General features: G+C 39.3%; 1 protein-coding gene across 2 annotated transcripts in view; it reads right to left on the bottom strand.

Moving 5' to 3' along the window:
* TNFRSF19 (tumor necrosis factor receptor superfamily, member 19) overlaps window positions 1-21,149 on the bottom strand; it is a 104,541-nt gene that overhangs the window by 71,374 nt on the left and 12,018 nt on the right. The window contains exons 2-3 of one of the 2 annotated variants that reach the window (XM_011999929.1): window positions 13,823-13,925; window positions 10,631-10,741 (exon numbers count right to left, since the gene is read on the bottom strand). The exons of the other annotated variant lie outside the window; for it this stretch is intronic. Coding sequence (XP_011855319.1) covers window positions 10,631-10,741; window positions 13,823-13,891 — 180 coding nt within the window. The 5' untranslated portion in view covers window positions 13,892-13,925. The remainder of the gene's footprint in view (window positions 1-10,630; window positions 10,742-13,822; window positions 13,926-21,149) is intronic. 2 annotated transcript variants of the gene reach the window in all.

The raw sequence follows: 21,149 nt of genomic DNA, 5'->3' as shown, positions 1-21,149 counted from the left end.
TTTTTTTTTTTTGTCTTGGTACATGAGTTAGGATTTCTTGCCTGATGCTGAAAGGGAACGTCCTTGCCTTGTTCCCGATCTTAGTGGAAAGCTGCTGGTTTCCATCATTAAGTATGATGTCAACTCTAGAGTTTTGGTTTTGTTGTGGCTGTTGTAGATAAATTATTTACCAAGTAGAGGAAATTCCTTTCCATTTCTAGTTTACTGAGAGGTTTTGGTGTTGTTGTTTAATCATGAATGGGTGTTAGATTTTTCAAATGCTTTTTGTGCACTTACTACTATATGTGATTTTTTTCTCTTTAGCCCACGGATGTGACAGATTACATTATCTGAATTTCAAAGGTTGAACCAGCCTTGTGTATGTGGGATACATCCCATTTTGTCACAGAGTGTGATTTTTTTTTTTTTTTAATATACAGTGTTGGATTCAATTTGCTAATGTTTGGTTGAGAATTTTTGTATCTTTGTTCATGAGAGACATCGGTCTATAGTTTCCTTGTAAAGTCTTTGGTTTAGGCATTCGGGTGATTTCCGGCTTCACAGAATGAGTTAGGAAGTATTTTCTCTGCTATATTCTGGAAGAAATTATGGAGAATTAGTATAATTTCTTCTTAATTTTTGGTAGAATTCACTAGTAAATTCACTTTAACCTGGTGCTCTCTGTTTTGGAAGGTTATCAATTATTGATTCAATTTCTTCGGTCAATATAGGCCTATACAGACTGTGGATTTCTTCTTGTGTGAGCTTTGTCAGATGGCGTCTTTCAAGGAATTGATTCATTTCATCTAGGTTACCAAATGTGTGGGCACTGAGTTGTTCACAGCATTTCTAATGTTCCTATAGTGATGTCCACGCTTTCATTTCTGATATTAGTACTTTGTGTCCTCTCCCTTATTTTCTAAGCTGGCCTAGTTAGAGGCTCATCAGTTTTATTGAACTTTTCAAAGAATCACCTTTTGGTTTTGTTGACTTTCTCTACTGAGTTTCTGTTTTTAATTTCATTGATTTCTGCTTCAATAGTTATTTATTTTATTCTGCTTCCTCTGAATTTAATTTGTTCTTCTTTTTCTAGTTTTATAAGGTATAAGCTTAGATCACCAATTTTGGGTCTTTCTTTTTTCTAATATGTACCCCCTGAGTACTGGTTCACTGCATCCCACAAATTTTGATAAGTTCTGTTTTCATTTTCATTTAGTTCAAAATATTTTTAAATTTATCTTGCAATATCCTCTTTGACCCATGTGTTATTTAGAAGTGTGTTCTTACTCTCCAGGTATTTTAGAATTTTTCAGCTATCTTTCTGTTATTGATTTCTAGTTTTATTCCATTGTGATCTGACAGCAGACACTATATGATTTCTATGCTTTTACATTTGTTAAGGTGTGTTTTATGGCCCCAAATGTGGTCTAGCTTGGTGAATTTTCCATGAGGGCTTCAGAATAATCTCTTCTGCTGTTGCTGAATGAAGTTGTCTATAGGTGTCAGTTATATCCAGTTGATTGATGGTGTTGAGTCCACCTATGTCCTTATTGACTTTCTGCCTGCTGAATCTGTCCATTTCTGATAGTGTTGAAGTCTCCAACTACAACAGTGGATTCATCTATATCTCCTTGCAGTTTTATCAGTTTTTGTCCCACATGGTTTGATGCTCTGTTGCTAGGGGCATACTCATTAAAGATTATTATAATTTCTTAGAGAATTAGCCCCCTTATTATTATGTAATATCCATCTTTATCCCTGACATCTGTCTTTGCTTTGAAGTCTGCTCTGTCTGAAATTAATATAGCTACTCCTGCTCTTCTGATTACTGTTAGCATGGTATACAGTTCTCCATCCACTTACTTTTCATCTATGTGTGTCTTTATATTTGAAGTGGGTTCTTATAGACCACAGAGTTGGATCTTGTTTTTTGACCTGCTCTGACAATCTGTTTATAAATTGGTACATTCGGATCACTGACCCTGAAAATGATTATTGATGAAGTTGGGCTAATAGTTACCATATATATTACTGTTTTCTATTTCTTGCCCTTCTTATTTGTTCTTATTTTTGTCTTCCACGTTTTCCCTTTTGTAGTTTTAATTGAGCATTTTATGTGGTTTCATTTTATCTCCTTTCTTAGCATATCAGTTATACTTCTTTTTACACTTTTTTTAATGGTTGCCCTAGAGGTTGCACTATACATTTATAACCAGTCCAAGCCTCCTTTCAACACTGTACTACTTCATAGGTAATGTGAATACCTTACAATAACAAAATAATTCTAATTCCTCCTCCCCATCCTTTGTATCATTGCTATAATTAATTTCACTTACGTGTGTGTGTATACACAAGCACACTCAATGAAATACACTGTTGCTATTAGTTTGAACACACTATCATCTATTACATCAATTAAGAATAGGAAAGTTAAAGTTTTTATTTTACCTTCGCTTAGCACTTCTTTGATGCTCTTTTCTTTATGTAGATCCATGTTTCTGACCTATATTATTTTCCTTCTGTCTAAAGAACTTCGTTTAACATTTCTTACAAGGCAGGTCTACTGGTAACAAATTCCCTCAATTGACTGAGAAAGCCTTTATTTGTCCTTAACTTTTGGAGGAAAATTTCTCAGGGTACAGAATTTTAGGTGGCATTTTCTCAATACTTTAAATGTTTCACTGCTCTCTCTTCTGCCTTGCATGATTTCTGAGAAGTCAGATGTCATTCTTATCTCTGCCCCTCTGTATATATGGTATTTTCTTTCCCTCTAGCTTCTTCCAGGGTTTTTTCTTTGTTTTTCTGCAATTTGCAAATGATATACTTGGTGTCGTTTTTGGGCATTTATCTTGCTTGGCGTCCTGAGTTTCCTGGATCTGTGGTTTGGTGTCTGGCATTAACTTGGGAAAATTCTAAGTCATTATTGTTTCAAATATTTCTTCTGTTCCTTTCTGTGATTAGCATATCAATATCAGAATATTCATGATTAATGCTATTAGCATATTAATCATAGTTGTTCTTGATTCTCTCTGATAACTCCAAGATCCCTGCCAAGTCTGGTTCTGATGCTTGCTTTGTCTCTTCAAATTGTACTTTTTGCCGTTTAGTATGCTCTGTACATTTTTGTTAAATGTCATACATGATACACTGGGTAGAAGGAGCTGCTATAAACAGGCTTTTAGTAATGTGGAGGTGAGATGTGAAGGAAAGGGCAGCTCTCCATAGTCCTGTGCAGGCCTGTGCCTCTGTATTGCAAGCTTCCCCAGGGCCTCTCAGTTGCTTGTTTGTGAACTGCAAAATGGGAGAGAATGGCTGGAGCAGGCTGAGTCAGTAGTTCCCTTCCCCAGGTCAGTTAGGCTGATAAAACCCCAGCAGGTGAGCCTTTGGTGTACGCGCTTCTCTTGAGGGCAGTCCTTGTTAAGAAAAAGAGCGCTCTAGCATATTTCAAAATGTTCCTTTTCTGCCTCCCCTGTCAGAAAAATAAGTGTTTTTTTGTTTTGTTTTGTTTTTGACATTTACTATGAAAACTGGTTTGAGTTCCTGGAGATAAAACTCACAAAAGCATGGGAGGGTGCTCTATGAGTGAGTCCTCCTGGAGTTTTTAACTCTCAGACTTTTCCAAACCTAGGCTAGAGCAGTCTGTCAATAACAGTGCAGGTTTCCCACCCTGGGGCTGGCTCCCGGGGGGGCTTCTGCAGCAGCGTACTGTGATTCTCTGTAGCTGTCTGCGACCTCACTTCTCTTGCAGATCTAAAAGCTGCGGACTTTTCAGTTTGTTCAGCTTTTTACTTCCCGTTGGAATAGAGTGGCAACCTCTAAATTCCTCATATATACGAAATCAGAAATGGGAAAATGATTTCTTAATCAACAAAAATATTCAGGCTAATGGGACTTTCATCTTCTGGTCTGAATTCTCCAAAAATTACCTTAAGGTTATATTCTGCAGATTCAAAGGGTGAAGACAGTAATTTCTTAGAAATTATTTACTCATCTCTCAGAATCTGTGAAGTTTCATTCAGAATTTTACAGAGATTTGGGAAAAAGAAGAATATCTGAGGAAAAGAAATGTCATCATCTTTAAACCAAAATTAAAATTCTAAGCCCCACACCATCTGAACGGACCCCTCTTCTTCGCCAAGGACATTCCAAAGTTAACCTGAAAAACTAGTTCAGGCCAGGATGGAAAGGGGGAGCCAGACATGCCTCATGATACCCTCCTCCCTTTTGGAATTACGGATGGAACAGACTCTTTAAGTCTGATAAGGAAACACTTACAGTCTATTCTCTCTGAAGTCTGCTACCTGGAGGCTTCATCTGCATGATAAAACCTTGGTCTCTAAAACCCTTTCTATTGACATTCCTTTCTACTGCCTCCAGGTCTTTACATAATAACCAATAGGCAGTCCGAAAATCCCGCAATCCACCTATGACCTGGAATCCCCCTTCCCCTACCTGCTCCCCACTCCCAGTTGTCCTGCCTTTCCAGACTGAACCAATGTTGAGTGATGTCTTAGGTCTCCCTAAATTGTATAAAACCAGCCTGTAGCCCTACCATCTTGGGCACATGTTGTCAGGATCTCTCGAGGGCCGTGTCATGGGCCACTGGTCACACATTTTTTGGCTCAGAATAAATCTCTTGAAATATTTTACAGAGTTTGACTCTTTTCATCAGCAATCTGTTTTCCTCTTGGGCATGATGGCATTTTAAAATACTTTGTTCATTGATCTTAGATATGCCAACCTGTTAAAAATTAATCTTTTTACACCCAACACAGAAAAATCTATGTCTGAAAGTGCACATTACTGTAATCAACATAGGTTGAAAAATACCTGTTGAGATGCTACTGCTAAGGAGATATCACACAGACTTTGAAGGTCAGTCAGTTTCAATCCAAATGTAAAGCCCAGGATACTAAAAGCCACAGCTCATGTAACACAAAAGCCAGAGAGAAAAGCTATCTAACAGAAGTCACTTATGGAATGCATAATTCTTTGTTTCCTGCTGTTTATGGATCATTGATCAAAAATCTGTGAATGACAAGACTCAACTGTAGATAATGGCAGTCCGTAGGGGAAAAGGACTTCTCTTTTAAAAGTACCTTTAAATAAGAAGAAAAATCTATTGTTCCTTTTCTAACAGAAAGGCTTTGATGTTTTATTTAAAACAAAACAATACATGACTTCTCCACAACTAGTAACATCTTCAAAAGATCAGCAAATAAAGCAAATGGATGTATAGCTCTGAACGTGCTCACAAAAAAAGGCAGGCTTCAGAACATCTAAGACTGTGAAATTTATCCTGATAAAACACACAGTTTCTTAGCAAATAGTGGTTGAAATGAATATATTTAAAGTGTTCCTGGGAGTAACACACACTCACTGTGGTGAGATCAATAATAATACACACACTGTCAAAGGAATGTTCAAAACCCTGGTTTGGAAAATGCCTGCTATCTCAGAGCATCTTTACTTAAGACACTGGCAGGCTCTACTTCTTGACTAGCAATGCTAACATTCATTTTAAGAAAAAAGTCCCAGTAAGTAGTAGCATTGATGATTTCTGTTATCAATGATTTAGGGTGTGTGTGTGTGTGTGTGTGTGTGTGTGTGTGTGTATATATTTAGAACTTACAGTTATATATAATATATATTATATATATTTAGAACTTATATATAATATATAAATGTACATAAATATTATATATATACAGTTATATATATATAAAAAACTGTAAGTCCTGGGATACACGTGCAGAACGTGCAGGTTTGTTACATAGGTATAAATGTGCCATGGTGGTTCGCTGCGTCCATCAATCCATCATCTACATTAGGTATTTCTCCTAATGCTATCCCTTCCCTTGTCACCCACCCTGCAACAGGGCCTGGTGTGTAATGTTCCCCTCCCTGTGTCCATGTGTTCTCATTGTTTAATGAGAATGGGAATGCTTCCAGCTTTTGCCCATTCACTATGATATTGGCTGTGGGTTTGTCATAAACAGCTCTTACTACTTCCAGATACATTCAATCAATACCTAGTTTACTGAGAGTTTTTAGCATGAAGGGGTGTTGAATTTTATCATAGGCTTTTTCTGCATCTGTTGAGATACTCATGTGGTTTTTGTCATTGGTTCTGTTTATGTGATGGATTACGTTTATTGTTTTGTGAGTATTGAACCAGTCTTGCATGCTAGGGGTGAAGCTGACTTGATTGCAGTGGATAAGCTTTTTGATGTGCTGCTGGATTCAGTTTGCCAGTATTTTATTGAGGATTTTCACATTGATGTTCATCAGGGATACTGGCCTGAAATTTTCTTTTTTTGTTGTGTCTCTGCCAGGTTTTGATATCAGGATGATGCTGACCTCATAAAATGAGTTAGGGAGGATTCCCTCCTTTTCTATTGTTTGGAATAGTTTCAGAAAGAATAGTACCAGCTCCTCTTTGTACCTCTGGTAGAATTTGGCTGTGAATCTGTCTAGTCCTGGGTTTTTGTTGTTGGTGGTAGGCTATTAATTACTGCCTCAATTTCAGAACTTGTTCTTGATCTATTCAGGGATTTGACTTCTTCCTGGTTTAGTCTAGGGAGGGTATGTGTGTCCAGGAATTTATCGATTTCTTCTAGATTTTCTAGTTTATTTGCATAGAGGGGTTAACAGTATTCTCTGATGGTAGTTTGTATTTCTGTGGAATCAGTGTTGATACCCCCTTTATCATTTTTTTTATTGTTTCTATTTGATTCTTTTCTCTTTTCTTTATTAGTCTAGCTAGCGATCTATCTATTTTGTTAATCTTTTCAAAAAACCAGCTCCTGGATTGATTGATTTTTTGAAGGGTTTTTTGTGTCCCTATCTCCTTCAGTTCTGCTCTGATCTTGGTTATTTCTTGTCTTCTGCTAGCTTTTGAATTTGTTTGCTCTTGCTTCTCTAGTTCTTTTCATTGTGGTGTTAGGGTGTCAATTTTAGATCTTTTCTGCTTTCTCCTGTGGGCATTTAGTGCTATAAACTTCCTTCTAAACACTGCTTTAGCTGTATCCCAGAGATTCTGGTACATTGTGTCTTTGTTCTCATTGGTTTCAAATAACTTATTTATTTCTGCCTTAATTTTGTTATTTACCCAGTAGTCATTCAGGAGCAGGTTGTTCAGTTTCCATGTAGTTGTGCGGCTTTGAGTGAGTTTCTTAATCCTGAGTTCTAATTTGATTGCACTGTGGTCTGAGAGACTGTTTGTTATGATTTCCATTCTTTTGTATTTGCTGAGGAGTGTTTTACTTCCAATTATGTGGTCAGTTTTAGAGTAAGTGCAATGTAGTGCTGAGAAGAATGTATATGCTGTTGATAAGGGGTGGAGAGTTCTGTAGATGTCTGTTAGGTCCAATTGGTCCAGAGCTGGGTTCAAGTCCTAAATAGCCTTGTTAATTTTCTCATTGATCTGTCTAATATTCACAGTGGGGTGTTAAAGTCTCCCACTATTATTGTGTGGGAGTCTAAGTCTCTTTGCGTAGGTATCTAAGAACTTGCTTTGTAAATCTGGGTGCTTCTGTATTGGGTGCATATATATTTAGGATAGTTAGCCCTTCCCTTCTTGTTGCATTGATCCCTTATACCATTATATAATGCCCTTGTCTTTTTTGATCTTTGTTGGTTTAAAGTCTTTTATCAGAGACTAGGATTGCAACCCCTGCTTTTTTTTGCTTTCCATTTGCTTGGTAAATATTCCTCCATCCCTTTATTTTGAGCCTATGTGTGTCTTTCCACGTGAGATGGATCTCCCGAATACAGCACACTGATGGGTCTTGACTCTTTATCCAATTTGCCAGTCTATGTCTTTTAATTGGGGTATTTAGCCCATTTACAATTAAGGTTAATATTGTCATGTGTGAATTTGATCCTGTCATGATGCTAGCTGGTTATTTCGCCGTTAGTTGATGCAGTTTCTTCATAGTGTCGATGGTCTTTACAATTTGGTATGTTTTTATAGTTCCTGGTACCAGTTTTTCCTTTCCATATTCAGTGCTTCCTTCAGGAGCTCTTGTAAGGCAGGCCTGGTGGTGACAAAATCTCTCATCATTTGCTTGTCTGTAAAGGATTTCATTTCTCCTTCACTTATGAAGCTTAGTTTGGCTGGATATGAAGTTCTGGGTTGGAAATTCTTTTCTTTAAGAATGTTGGCTATTGGCCCCCACTCTCTTCTGGCTTGTAGGGTTTCTGCCGAGAGATCCGCTGTTAGTCTGATGGGCTTCCCTTTGTGGGTAACCCGACCTTTCTCTCTGGCTGCCCTTAACATTTTTTCCTTTATTTCAACCTTTGTGAATCTGAAGATTGTGTCTTGGGGTTGCTCTTCTAGAGGAGTATCTTTGTGATGTTCTCTGTATTTCCTGAAATTGAATGTTGGCCTCTCTTGCTAGGGTGGGGAGGTTCTCCTGGATAATATCCTGAAGAGTGTTTTCCAACTTGGTTCCATTCTCCCCGTCACTTTCAGGTGCACCAATCAAATGTAGGTTTGGTCTTTTCACATACTCCCATATCTTCGTTTGTTCCCTTTCATTCTTTTTTCTCTAATCTTGTCTTCACGCTTTATTTCATTAACTTGATCTTCAATCTCCGATATCCTTTCTTCTGCTTGATTGATTCAGCTATTGATACTTGTATATGCTTCACGAAGTTCTCTGCTGTGTTTTTCAGCTCCATCAGGTCATTTATGTTCTTCTCTAAACTGGTTATTCTAGTTAGCAATTCCTCTAACCTTTTTTCAAGGTTCTTAGCTTCCTTGCATTTGGTGAGAACAGGCTCCTTTAGCTCGGTGAAGTTTGTTATTACCCACCTTCTGAAGGCTACTTCTGTTAATTCGTAAACTCATTCTCTGTCCAGTTTTGTTCTCTTACTGGCGAGGACTTGTGATCCTCTGGGGAAGAGGCATTCTGGTTTTTGGAATTTTCAGCCTTTTTGCACTGGTTTTTCCTCATCTTTGTGGATTTATCTACCTTTGGTCTTTGAGGCTGGTGACCTTTGGATGGGGTTTTTGTGTGGATGTCCTTTTTGCTGATGTTGATGCTATTCCTTTCCGTTTGTTAGTTTTCCTTCTAACAGTCAGGCCCATTGCTGCAGGTCTGCTGGAGTTTGTTAGAGGTCCACTCCAGACCCTGTTTGCCTGGGTATCATCGGCAGAGGCTGTAGAACAGCAAAGATTGCTGCCTGTTCCTTCCTCTGGAAGCTTCGTCCCAAAGGGGCACCCACCAGATGCCAGCCAGAGCTCTCCTGTATGAGGCGTCTGTCGACCCCTGCTGGGTGGTGTCTCCCAGTCAGGAGGCATGGGGGTCAGCGACCCACTTGAGGAGGCAGTCTGTCCCTTAGTAGAGATCGAGCACTTTGCTGGGAGATCTGCTGCTTTCTTCAGAGCTGGCACGCAGGAACGTTTAAGTCTGCTGAAGCTGCACCCCCAGCCACCCCTTCCCCTAGGTGCTCTGTTCCAGGGAGATGGGAGTTTTATCTAAAAGCCCCTGACTGGGGCTGCTGCCTTTCTTTCAGAGATGCCCTGCCCAGAGAGGAGGAATCTAGAGAGGCAGTCTGGCTACAGTGGCTTTGCCAGCTGTGGTGGGCTCCACCCAGTTTGAACTTCCAGGTGGCTTTGTTTACACTGTGAGGAGAAAACTGCCTACTCAAGCCTAAGTAATGACAGATGCCCCTCCCCACACCAAGCCTGAGCATCCCCAGATGGACTTCAGACTGCTGTGCTGGCAGTGAGAATTTCAAGCCAGTGGATCTTAGCTTGCTGGGCTCCATGGGGGTGGGATCTGCTGAGCTAGATCATTTGTCTCCCTGGCTTCATTCCCCTTTCCAGGGGAGTGAGTGGTTCTGTCTCGCTGACGTTCCAGATGCCACTAGGGTAGGAAAAAAAAAACTCCTGCAGGTAGCTCAGGGTCTGCCCAAATGGCCACCCACTTTTGTGCTTAAAACCAGGGCCCTGGTGGTATAGGCACCTCTCCTGGTCTGTGGGTTGCACAGAACATGGGAAAAGCGTAGTATCTGCGTTGGAGTCCACCGTCCCTCAAGGCTTCTCTTGGCTAGGGGAAGCAGTTCCTGGATTCCTTGCACTTCCCAGGTGAGGCGACACCCCACCCTGTTTCGGCTCAGCCTCCATGGGCTACACCCACGGTTTAACCAGTCCCAGTGAGATGAGCTGGGTATCTCCGTTGGAAATGAAGAAATCACCTACCTTCTGCATTGATCTCGCTGGGGGCTGCGGATCAGAGCTGTTTCTATTCGGCCAGCTTGCTAGCCAGCACATAAGGCTTTAGTTTTCAATCTTCAATGGAATTTTGGTTGTTATTGATTAATGCAAATAAACCTTTAAAATTGTATTGTTTTAGTGAAATACTACAAATCTTAAATTACATAAAACAATGACATCTGTTGAATTCTGGGTTTGAGAACCTATTTATCTCAGTAAGACACATGAATCAAAAGTATTAAAAAGGGAATTGTATGATATTTGGCCAAAGTGACATAATAATCCAATAATTCTGTCATGGTATCCAAAGCGTCATTAATAATTAACTCAAATAATTTAGTTAAGAAGAATGCATTTAAAAAAAAAGAAGAAGAAGAATGCATTTTACAAACACAGATATACAACTTTGCCATGTATCCAATATACCTTAGACAACTCCATGCCTGGCCCGCACTGGTTGCAGGGAACACAATTTCCAGACCGATCCCTGAATTCTTGTTGTCTACAGTCTCCTGTTTCACAAGTCACTTTACATGACTGAAAAAAAAAAATTTAACAAAATGTTATCTTAAAGTATGTTAAACTGTTTTTTTGCAAGAAAGGAACAATATTTTCAATATCAGTCACACAATCACTGAATGTAAACATCAGTTCAGAGTCAATTCAATGTTCACTTTAGGAAGAAAACCCACTTTCTGAATAAGTCAGTGGAACTAAATCAATAAGCCAAATTCTTCTCTGTATTCCAGAGAATACTCATTGGCTCTCTAAGCAGGGTGTGCCATTTTCTCGGAATTAACTGCTATCCTCCTCAGAAACCCTTCTGGGACCCAAGATACGACATGACTTAGGAGCTGTTCTCTTCTCTAAGTAAGAAGATATTTGAAAACAAAAAACAGTTATGACTTTGTTTGATATAGGACCCAAGGTCCTTTTGCTACCAGAAAAAAATCTGAATTAAAAAAATTTTTCATCTGGAAGAAATATAAACATATTCAAGTGTAATGAATTAAATAAATTGAATAGATTAGTATAGCCACAAGAGTACAGCCACAAGAACTTTGCAATTATCCTTTAGACTTATCTGCCATGCGGTTTTGATGGGGACGTTTCAACCCTTTTCAACTGAACTACATTTCCTTAGAGGGTGTCTTTCAAATAATAATTTCTAACAATCAGGACACCAGTAAAATTCTTGGTGATGATGCTAAAGAGGGCAGTAGTGGCCCAACTCTTGGGACTCCTCAAAGTAGAAGTGCCACTGAAATCTGAGCTTATGCCTTTACTGACTGCCAGTGAGCCCCTGCCCGGGACCTAACAATATACTTTGGTTCACAGCACAGGACTTAAAGGGAAAATTTATACTTAGGCAAAAACAAAGGTTGTTTGTCATTTTCCAAAATGTAGCTTTTCTCTCTTATTTTCTCTGAAAACAAGTTATCCTTGTATGAGATCATCCTAGCAAAGTATGTTATCTGCTGAACAGACAGTATTTACTAAATAATGTTGGTGTTACCAGCATCACAGAATTGGTGAAGACATTTGGTCCAACCTCTTATCCTAAGCGAGAATGCCCTGAATAGTTGCTACTGACGCGGTTCTGTTTTCCTTAACGGAAGCTGAAAATCTTAGGAGGAACTGGGGGAACGGACACTGCTGTTCTGTCTAATGCTTACCACACAGTTGAGCACAGGACACTGTGATGCATATAACTCTGTACAAACCTCCTCCACCTTGAAGCAGGAATATCGTGAAGTTATTTAACAACCTCTTTAAGGTGAAAGGTTTAATATCTAGGGCAAGCAGGAGGAAGAATTCAAGGTGACGTTTGAGACTAGAAAATTCTTTGAGGTGGCGAGGCATGGTGGCTCACGCTTATAATCCCAGCACCTTGGGAGGCCAAGGTGGGCGGATCACGAGGTCAAGAGATTGAGACCATCCTGGCTAACATGGTGAAACCTTGTCTCTACTAAAAATACAAAAATTAGCTAGGTGTGGTGGTGCGCACCTATAGTCCCAGCTACTTGGGAGGGCTGAGGCAGGGGAATCACTTGAACCCAGGAAGTGGAGGTTGCAGTGAGCCAAGATCGCACCACTGCACTCCAGCCTAGTGACAAAGTGAGACTCCGTCTCAAAAAAAAAAAAAAAAAGAAAATTTTTTAAGGCTGTGAAGACTTTTGCCTCAACTCCTCCTCAACGCCCAATCTTGGAGGAGTTTACTTATTTATAAGGGGTAGGAGCTTCCCTTCCACCACAGAGAGACTGTAAAGAGAAAGAAATTACACAACCTTCCTCTTAGGCCATTACTCAATGTTTAACAGCCTCCAATTACAGAAGGGAAGCTCTCCTACATTTACCTGAATCCCACTTTGTCTTTAGTTTTTATTTTTATTTATCTCTTTATTTATTTCTGAGACGCAGTCTCGCTCTGTCGCCCAGGCTAGAGTGCAGTGGTGTGTTCTCAGCTCACTGCAACCTCCGCCTCTCACGTTCAAGCAATTCTCCTACCTTAGCCTCCCAAGTAGCTGGGATTACAGGTGCGCACCACCACGCCCAGTTAATTTTTGTATTTTTAGTAAAGATGGGGTCTCACCATGTTGGCCAAGCTGGTATTGAACTTTGCACCTCAAATGATCCACCTGCCTCAGCCTCCCAAAGTGCTGGGATTGCAAGCCTGAGCCACAGCATCCAGCTTAACTTTGTCTTTCAAGAAAACTTTGCATATTGTCTTCAGTGTAAATCTTTCTTTATGTATCTGTAGATCATTATTTTATCTCTAGATTAAATACATTTTGATCTTTTGAACATCTTCATAAATCTTCTGTCAAACTTTCAAACACTAACATTTTCCATCTGTTTTTCATGCTTTTTGGAACCAAGAAGAATATAAACAACTATATAAAATAATAACTTCTAAAAACCTATTCTAAATTATTGATAAACTATGTAGGTCATGGGCTCCAAATTAGATTTTATGGTCTTTTAGCTTCTGGCATACGTGACAAGAGATATAGGCCTATAAAGGCAAAATAGTATCATTGTCATAGTGCCACAAGTAACACTGCAATTTTATGACTTCACCTACACTTAAATAAGGTAATTTCAACAATTGTTACAAATATCATGAATAAGCAGCAATCTTTCACTTATTAATTACATGCAAAAATAATAAAATGCCATTTGAAAGAGATAAAAACATAATATTGGATCAGAAATAGAAAATTATTTTGGGCCAGGTGTGGTGGCTCATGCCTGTAATCCCAGCACTTCGGGAGGCCGAAGCAGGCAGATCACCTGAGGTCAGGAATTCAAGATCAGCCTGGACAACATGGTGAAACCCCATCTCTACTAAAAATACAAAAATTAGCTGGGAGTGGTGGCGGGTGTCTGTAATCCCAGTGACTCGGGAGCCTGAAGCAGGAGAACTGCTTGAACCTGGGAGGCAGAGGTTACAGTGAGCCAAGACCGCACCACTGCACTCCAGCCTGGGCAAAAGAGCAAGACGCTGTCTCAAAAAAAAATAAAATAAAAAATAAAATGATTTTGGTACTGCTACTACTTATTAGTACATGAATTCTTTTACCACATTTTTATTAAAGAAAAAAAGAGTTTACTTACCAAATAGCCTAGTAATACTAAAAGAGTGAAAAACGTTTTCTCTTGTTCTAGTAGCACCTTTAAAGCCATCGTTCTTATCAAATGTATTTATTGTTGGAGAGTTCTAAATAAAAGATAGAAAGGAAGATGCAGTTGACATGAAAAACATCAGTGACTGTGCTCTGTTTACTATATAATATTTACCACTTACTATATAGACTAGGTAATAAATATTATTTGTGTTTTAAAAGAAACCACCTTTAAAAAAGAAAAAAGACAAATAATATGTAATTCTTTTATAATTCATATTATGAGAACTGAAGCTCTGTTTACCTATACATACACTCAAAACTCTTACAGGCTCTGAGTTTCCAGATTACACCGCCTTTATTGATATTTTCTACCCATGTCTTTACAGCGGCCAATCTACTTCACTCAGCATGAAATTCTAGTCAAATAGTGACTATGTAAACCTCCCATTTATATGGGTTTAGACAATGCCAACAGGGCAATGATAGTGATAAAATAACAACCCTTACTAGGCACTATGTGCCAAGTACTATTTTCAGCATGCTAACTCACTTAATCTTCACAACTACTCTAGAAGGTAGATCCTGTCAGTATTCCCATTTTAGCGATGGGGAAACAGACTCAGAGAGAGCTAAGTAACCTGCCCAAGGTCACACTGCTAGTAAGAGGCACAGCTGGATGCAAACCCAGGTGGAGCATCCGTTTCTACATCTACTGTGTCACATACGCCCTGACAGACAATGTGTTATTAAATGAAGACACTAGGTTTGTATCTTGACAACTTTGTCTTCACTAAGAAGCAGACAGATAACATTCCGCATTTGTGAATTCTTTCCCAAACCAGTATGGTGCAAAGTATATACGGCAGAAAAATAAGCATTCATCTTAAAACATCTAAAAGTCATTTACGAGTGATGAAATCACAGGCACTAACCCAACATTTCAACAAAAGATAAACCAAGCCTCTTTATCTTTACCAGGAATGATCTAAAATGCAGAACCAAACCTGGCTGTTTTTTACAGATCCACACATGTCCACAAAGAGATCAAAAAGAAAAAGCGAAGCCTCATCTGGCTGCTCCATCAGGTACAGAAACAGCGGTTCTGTTTCCTTTAAAGTTGAAGTTTCCAAAACTAACAGATCCCAAGTGGATCATTTGACTTAGAAAGAAACCAGAGCACAGAACCAGAACCATGGGCAAAGAGCTCAAGAAAAACAACGACGACAACAACAAAGGGGGCAGAGGGGGCAGAGCGGCGGGCTGAGCAGCTACCGGGGTGAGCTGATGGGCACCCCGGAGTGGATGAACCCAGATGAACCACGTCCACTGCCTGGGCAGGTCACATTGCCAGGGCAATGAAAAATCATTTACCTTTGTTGAGTGAATGACCCATTTGAAGTGAATTCAAACAGCTTTTTTCACTTTTCCAGCTACTTGGTCATAACTTTTCTCCCCGCTGGCATATCTCAAAATCATCCAGCAATTACCCAACCATGCAACTTACTGCTTGTGTAGACACAGGGTTAGGGTGAGAAGATAAAAATCACATTCTTTGAAGTGCATGCTTCAGGTTATTTCTTTTATGATACGATCTTAAATTTTTAAAAACGTATTCAGTTTTAAAAGTAAGAAATGTGTAATTTAGGTGGAATTAAAACTAATAAGAAACAACGGGGATAATGCCAAAGCATTTACACAAAATATGAGACAAAGAGATTGACAAGTCAGTCAGCACATACCATATTCGAGCGACTAGTTTGGATAGAATCGTCTAGTGGGATGCTACACTAACTACTGAAAAAGACAGACAAATCGTGAAGCACTTCTTAACATTGTCACTTTGATGCTACCCATTCATAAGGAGACAAAAATAGAACCCATCTCACAGGGGTGTTGTGAGGACTAACTGGGCTAATACAAAGTGCTGAACCCAGCGCCTGGAGCAGTCGCTGATGCTGTTACTGCTGCTGTTATTGAGACCACCACTTATGAACTGTGCAACCTGGGATAAGTTCCTTAACCCTGAGTCTCAGTTTCCTCATCTCTAAATGGGGCAGACTGATAGTACCTACCTCCTGAAATTGCTGTGAGGAGTTAGTTTAACAGCTGTAAAGCACTTTCAGGAGAATTAGCTGATATAAACTGTTTCTGGCACATGATAAGTGCTATAGAAGTGTTAGCAACTATTATTGTCCTTCATGTTAATGACATTATTATGGAGGATCAATCTTAGGATGTGACAACCCTCGAAGACTGTAATCCATCGGACAAATAGGAGGCATCTAGGCGGCCGCAGTAAAGTGGCAGCAGCATTTTAGCCCTGGGGACCCAGGAGCCTGCAGAAGGCATCTGAAGACTAAGAATCCACCAAGAGTCTGAACCAAGCATTTATAATGTTGAGTACTGTGCTAATGCTTTAAAAAAGCATAGCTTCGGTGGCTCACGCCTGTAATCCCAGCACTTTGGGAGGCCGAGGCGGGTGGATCACGAGGTCAGGAGATCAAGACCATCCTGGCTAACACGGTGAAACCCCGTCTCTACTAAAAATACAAAAAACTAGCCGGGCGAGGTGGCGGCGCCTGTGGTCCCAGCTACTCAGGAGGCTGAGGCAGGAGAATGGCATGAACCCGGGAGGCAGAGCTTGTAGTGAGCCGAGATCCGGCCACTGCACTCCAGCCTGGGCGACAGAGCGAGACTCCATCTCAAAAATAAATAAATAAATAAAATAAAGCACAGCTTTTTTAGGCTTTCTACCACACTCTAAAGTAGACATTTATCCCCTATGATGGAAGAGAAAACTGAAGGTCAAAGGAAACAAATGCTAGAACCAGTGGAAATCAAATCCAGTTCATGCCCAGTAACTCCACAACTGGGCTCCTCAGCATCCCACCATGCTGACCTAGGCTTGTGTCCTAACCCATCACCAGCATCCAATGACTCCTGCCATTCAGGACAGCAGGGCGACCTCAACAAAACTGATGAGAGACACATATGCAATAATACATTTAATCATGTATTTATTCATTCAACAAACATTGGTTAAATGGTCCTTAGGTGCCTGAAAGGAGGCAGGACTAGGCTAGAAGACACTACAACTTGTTCCTTCAAGGGAGCTCGCAGCTTGGCCAAGGTAGTGATCTTCAAAACACCTTTTGACATAGCCTGGCCTAGGAGTATTTTAGAAATAAACAATGTAGCTGGTGGACGGTTATAAGTGTGACCTTGAATTTCCTGAAGTCGAATGAAATTCTTTGGCATTCATAAACAGAAGGAAAATTTCATAAAATAGCTTAAGCGTTTAAGTAATAATATTTAAAATATAAATAAGGCAATCAAAAGGTTATTTATTAAAACTATTTTTAAATTCTGGACATCCAGGGTCTGGCCCAAAGACAGAAAAATGCTTTTATATGCTTCAGTGTTCTGTTTATTTGGGGATGATTTAGCAAGCACAAGCCCTACAAATGACTGAGATGATGTACCATGGGTCTGGCTGCTGGGGTTTTTACAGTTTGCCAAAAGCTCCAGTCTCCACAGCATCTGTAACAGCCTAGCATGCATTTCTTGGAGGACATGTGCAGAGAAACTGGCCTCATATAAGCACTAGGGAGAAGACTAAGGATGCCTGGGTTTACTGTATTCCACGAGCATGAAACGGCAGCCTCACTATCTGCTATTCAACAACAATACGCAGCTTGGCAGTATCCGGAGCATGCAAAGAAGGGACACGAACCCCAAGTGCAAAGCAGGGAAACATGCTGTTCAGCTGCACACAGAGTGGCTGCTTCTCAAAGCTGCTCAGCCTGCTCGTTTGAGTGAATGGTAACTAACACGGATGTGTCCTAATTGGCCTCCAAGATAATTCCAATAAGTGTTACAATGCACACACCTTCTGCCTTGTCCAAAATCATGAACACCTGTGCTAGTGTGTCACCACGCAGAGACAGGGGAGCACTGCTGGGGAGGAGCAGCTCTGGGCTTCATCTCTGATTGGCTGGGCGGACTCCTGGATCTCAAACCACAGTGACTGCTTCCACCAGCAGATCCCTCAACTGTCCCTTCCTCTACAATGCCTGCCCCCAGCCTGTCACAGGCCCTCTGGAATCCCCTTAAATCTGCATCAGCATCTCTTCCTTCTGCTTCCACAGCACGCTGGACTTCCACTCACTGCACAACTACCTGGTTACTTCTCTCTCTTTCCAGCCTTTTTGCTGCACCTGGTCAGCATTTATTTTCTTTAGTCACTGCAACACTTAATCTTTAAAATTTGCTTTCAATAATAAAACTGAAAAATGTTCTTGAAAAATTAGACAATCTGACAGCCCTGAGTCCCACATCAAGGTAACATGAGCTAGAGCTAACGATTAGTTGTCCCTCACAGGGAAGGACATGTTCTTTAGTGCACTAGTCTCCACCACTCCCCACGGTCACACTGGGCTCCCTTCCCTCATTTTATCACCAACCCAGCAACTGGAGTTGACCACCAGTCAAATAAGGTTTGCGGGCTTAATGACAAAAGCTTTGATTTCACTATAGAACTGTAACTCACAATATGTGCTCAATGCATGCTAAGTGAAGAAAGGAATTCATTCATTAGGGATAACAGTTTACTTCTCAGAGTTCTAAGGGACAAAATAATATATGTGAAAAATCTGAGCAAATATAACCTGAGGTTGAAATGCGAGTCACTGTGGTAGAACAAATCCAGGGCAGAATCCCATTTCTTGAAGGTAGTGCTCTATATAGACCAGAATCACTAAGGAGGAAGAATGGTGATAATCAGAAAGAAAATTATCTTACAATCAGTAACCTTTCTGAGAATCATCTATATTTTTGATCGTGTAAATGACCAAAACATACGTGCTTTGTAATAATTCTAATAATCTGGATACTCTTTTATTCAGAATAAATTATTTAATTTTCTTTTTTTCCTATCTCTTAAAAGCTATTTATTATCCAACAGATACAGTGCATGCAATTGGCAACAGTTTTCATCTAAAAAACTGTATTCACACTATGTAATGAAACTATAGTCAACTCATACGCTTTTTCTAATACGTAATAAGATGAAACATTTTTAAAATGTCAACATTAAACTGGCAGTTTTACAATTTATAAACCAGCACTGAAATAAAGTCAATGCTATAAATATAGCCTTTGGCATTTTAATGGCACAACATAATCGCGAGTGACTTAGAAATACTGCCAGTCCCACAGGCAAAGAGAATAAGACATTAATTAGAAATTTAGAGTAGTGCTATTTCCAAACAAAACAATAATCCCCGGCTTCTGGCTATTCTGTATCTTAGCCTTCAATCTCACTATATTCGGAAAATCATTCTTCTTACATAATAGAGTTGGCAGACCTCTTTGTAGCCTAGGAGCTTACAAAGGTGTGCTGTGATAAGAGTACACATATTGTTATTGGCTGGGAAATGAGAATGGTTTCTCTTTTTCAAATTATAAGGTATTTTCTACTAAAAACCCTAAAAGCTTAAAAATTTTCTGCTGCCAAATACAGTATCTCCAATTCTCCCAAAGTTCAAAACAGTAAGGGCCTCTATTAGGCTCCTAATTTTTTTTTTTTTAATAAAACTTAACCTAGATCCAGCAATCCCACTGCTGGGTATCTACCCAGGGGAAAAGAATTCATTATACAAAAAAGATACTTGCACACGCATGTTTATAGCAGCACAATTCGTAGCTGCAAAAATATGTAACCAGCCCAAATGCCCATCAATCAATGAGTGGCTAAAAAAAAAACTGTGGTATACATATATATGTGTGTGTGTGTGTGTGTGTGTATATATATATATATATGACAGAATACTACTCAGCCATAAAAAGGAATGAATTAATGGCATTCACAGCAACCTGGATGGGACCGGAGATTATTATTCAAAGTAAAGTAACTCAGGAATGGAAAACCAAACATCATATGTTCTTACTCAAAAGTGGGAGCTAAGCTATGAGGATGCAAAGGCAAAAAAATGATACAATGGACTTTGGGGACTTGGAGGGAAAAGGTGGAGGGGGATGAAGGATAAAAGGCTACAAATTGGGTTCAGCATATACTGCCCAGGTGATGGGTATACCAAAATCTCACAAATCACTGCTAAAGAACTTACTCATGTAACCACATACCACCTGTTCCCCAAAACCCTAAGGATACAAAGAAAAAACAAATAAATAAAAATAAAAACAACAAAAAATAACCCAGTGCAGGGTTTTCTGAGACTAATTCTTTTTATTTCTCTAAGTTGTCAATTTTATCATCTTTGCATTAGGAAAATCACTGTCAGAATTCTCAAAATGTTCAGTCAACAAGCATATTGTAACTAATGTGCTTTTCCCAAAATTCATGAATGTTTCTCTACCCTAAAATACAAATGGAACAATGGTAGCATCAGAGACTAAGGAGACCTCAAACATCTACACAGATTTTCTTACAAGAATTGTGCATACCCATCTCTCAAACACAGCTGTTTAAATTTTTATTTTAGAAGGAAGTCTGGATAGATTCCAAAACCACTCTTTACACCATCTGTAGTGTTCTTCTGCAGTGTTAAGTAGCCCCTATTATTTCCCAGTTTCCCCATATGTGACCAATCCAAGCTGACCAAAGAGCTGCTAAATAACATTCAGTCTTCAGATACACAAGTTCCTTTGTCTTCTGTAATTGCTGAAGGGTAGTTGTTCTCTTTTTAAAACCCAGGTTTTAAAACTTTAGTTTTAAAAAAGTACATATTATGTGACATGTGGACTAGAAGATAACCCAATACTATTTAAACATCTTACTTTTAAATGTAAACATTTTAGATACATAAAATAGCAGGAGCTCACTACTCAACCACTAAATCATGAAAAAAAAATTCTGTTCGTACCCACTTTAATTTTATTTTTCTTCACCTAGAGGGCTACTTTATCATTTTTTTTTTTGGTCCAACATTTTTAGCCATTGGAGTGATGAAAATTAAATCCACAATGACTATTATGGCCTACTTATTTGAATGTCTAAAATACAACATCTGGTCACACCATTGTTGGTGAAGATTTGGAGCATTCGAACTCTCATACACTGTTACTAGAAATGAAAGTGTAACAACCACTTTGGAAAACAATTTGGATATTTCTTAAAATGTTAAGCACACATCTTTAATATTACCTAGACATTCTTCTCCCAATATTTTGGAAAGTAAACCTTCGTACAAAAAGTTGCACATGAATGTGCATAGCAGTTTTATATATAATAGCTAACAACTGAAAACAACCATGTGTCCATAAACAAGTCAAGAAATAAGTTATGGTGCATGCAA

The sequence above is a fragment of the Mandrillus leucophaeus genome, unplaced genomic scaffold (genome assembly GCF_000951045.1).
Source record: "Mandrillus leucophaeus isolate KB7577 unplaced genomic scaffold, Mleu.le_1.0 Scaffold61, whole genome shotgun sequence".
Classification (NCBI taxonomy): domain Eukaryota; kingdom Metazoa; phylum Chordata; class Mammalia; order Primates; family Cercopithecidae; genus Mandrillus; species Mandrillus leucophaeus.
This window is presented reverse-complemented; position numbering and strand designations above follow the sequence as displayed.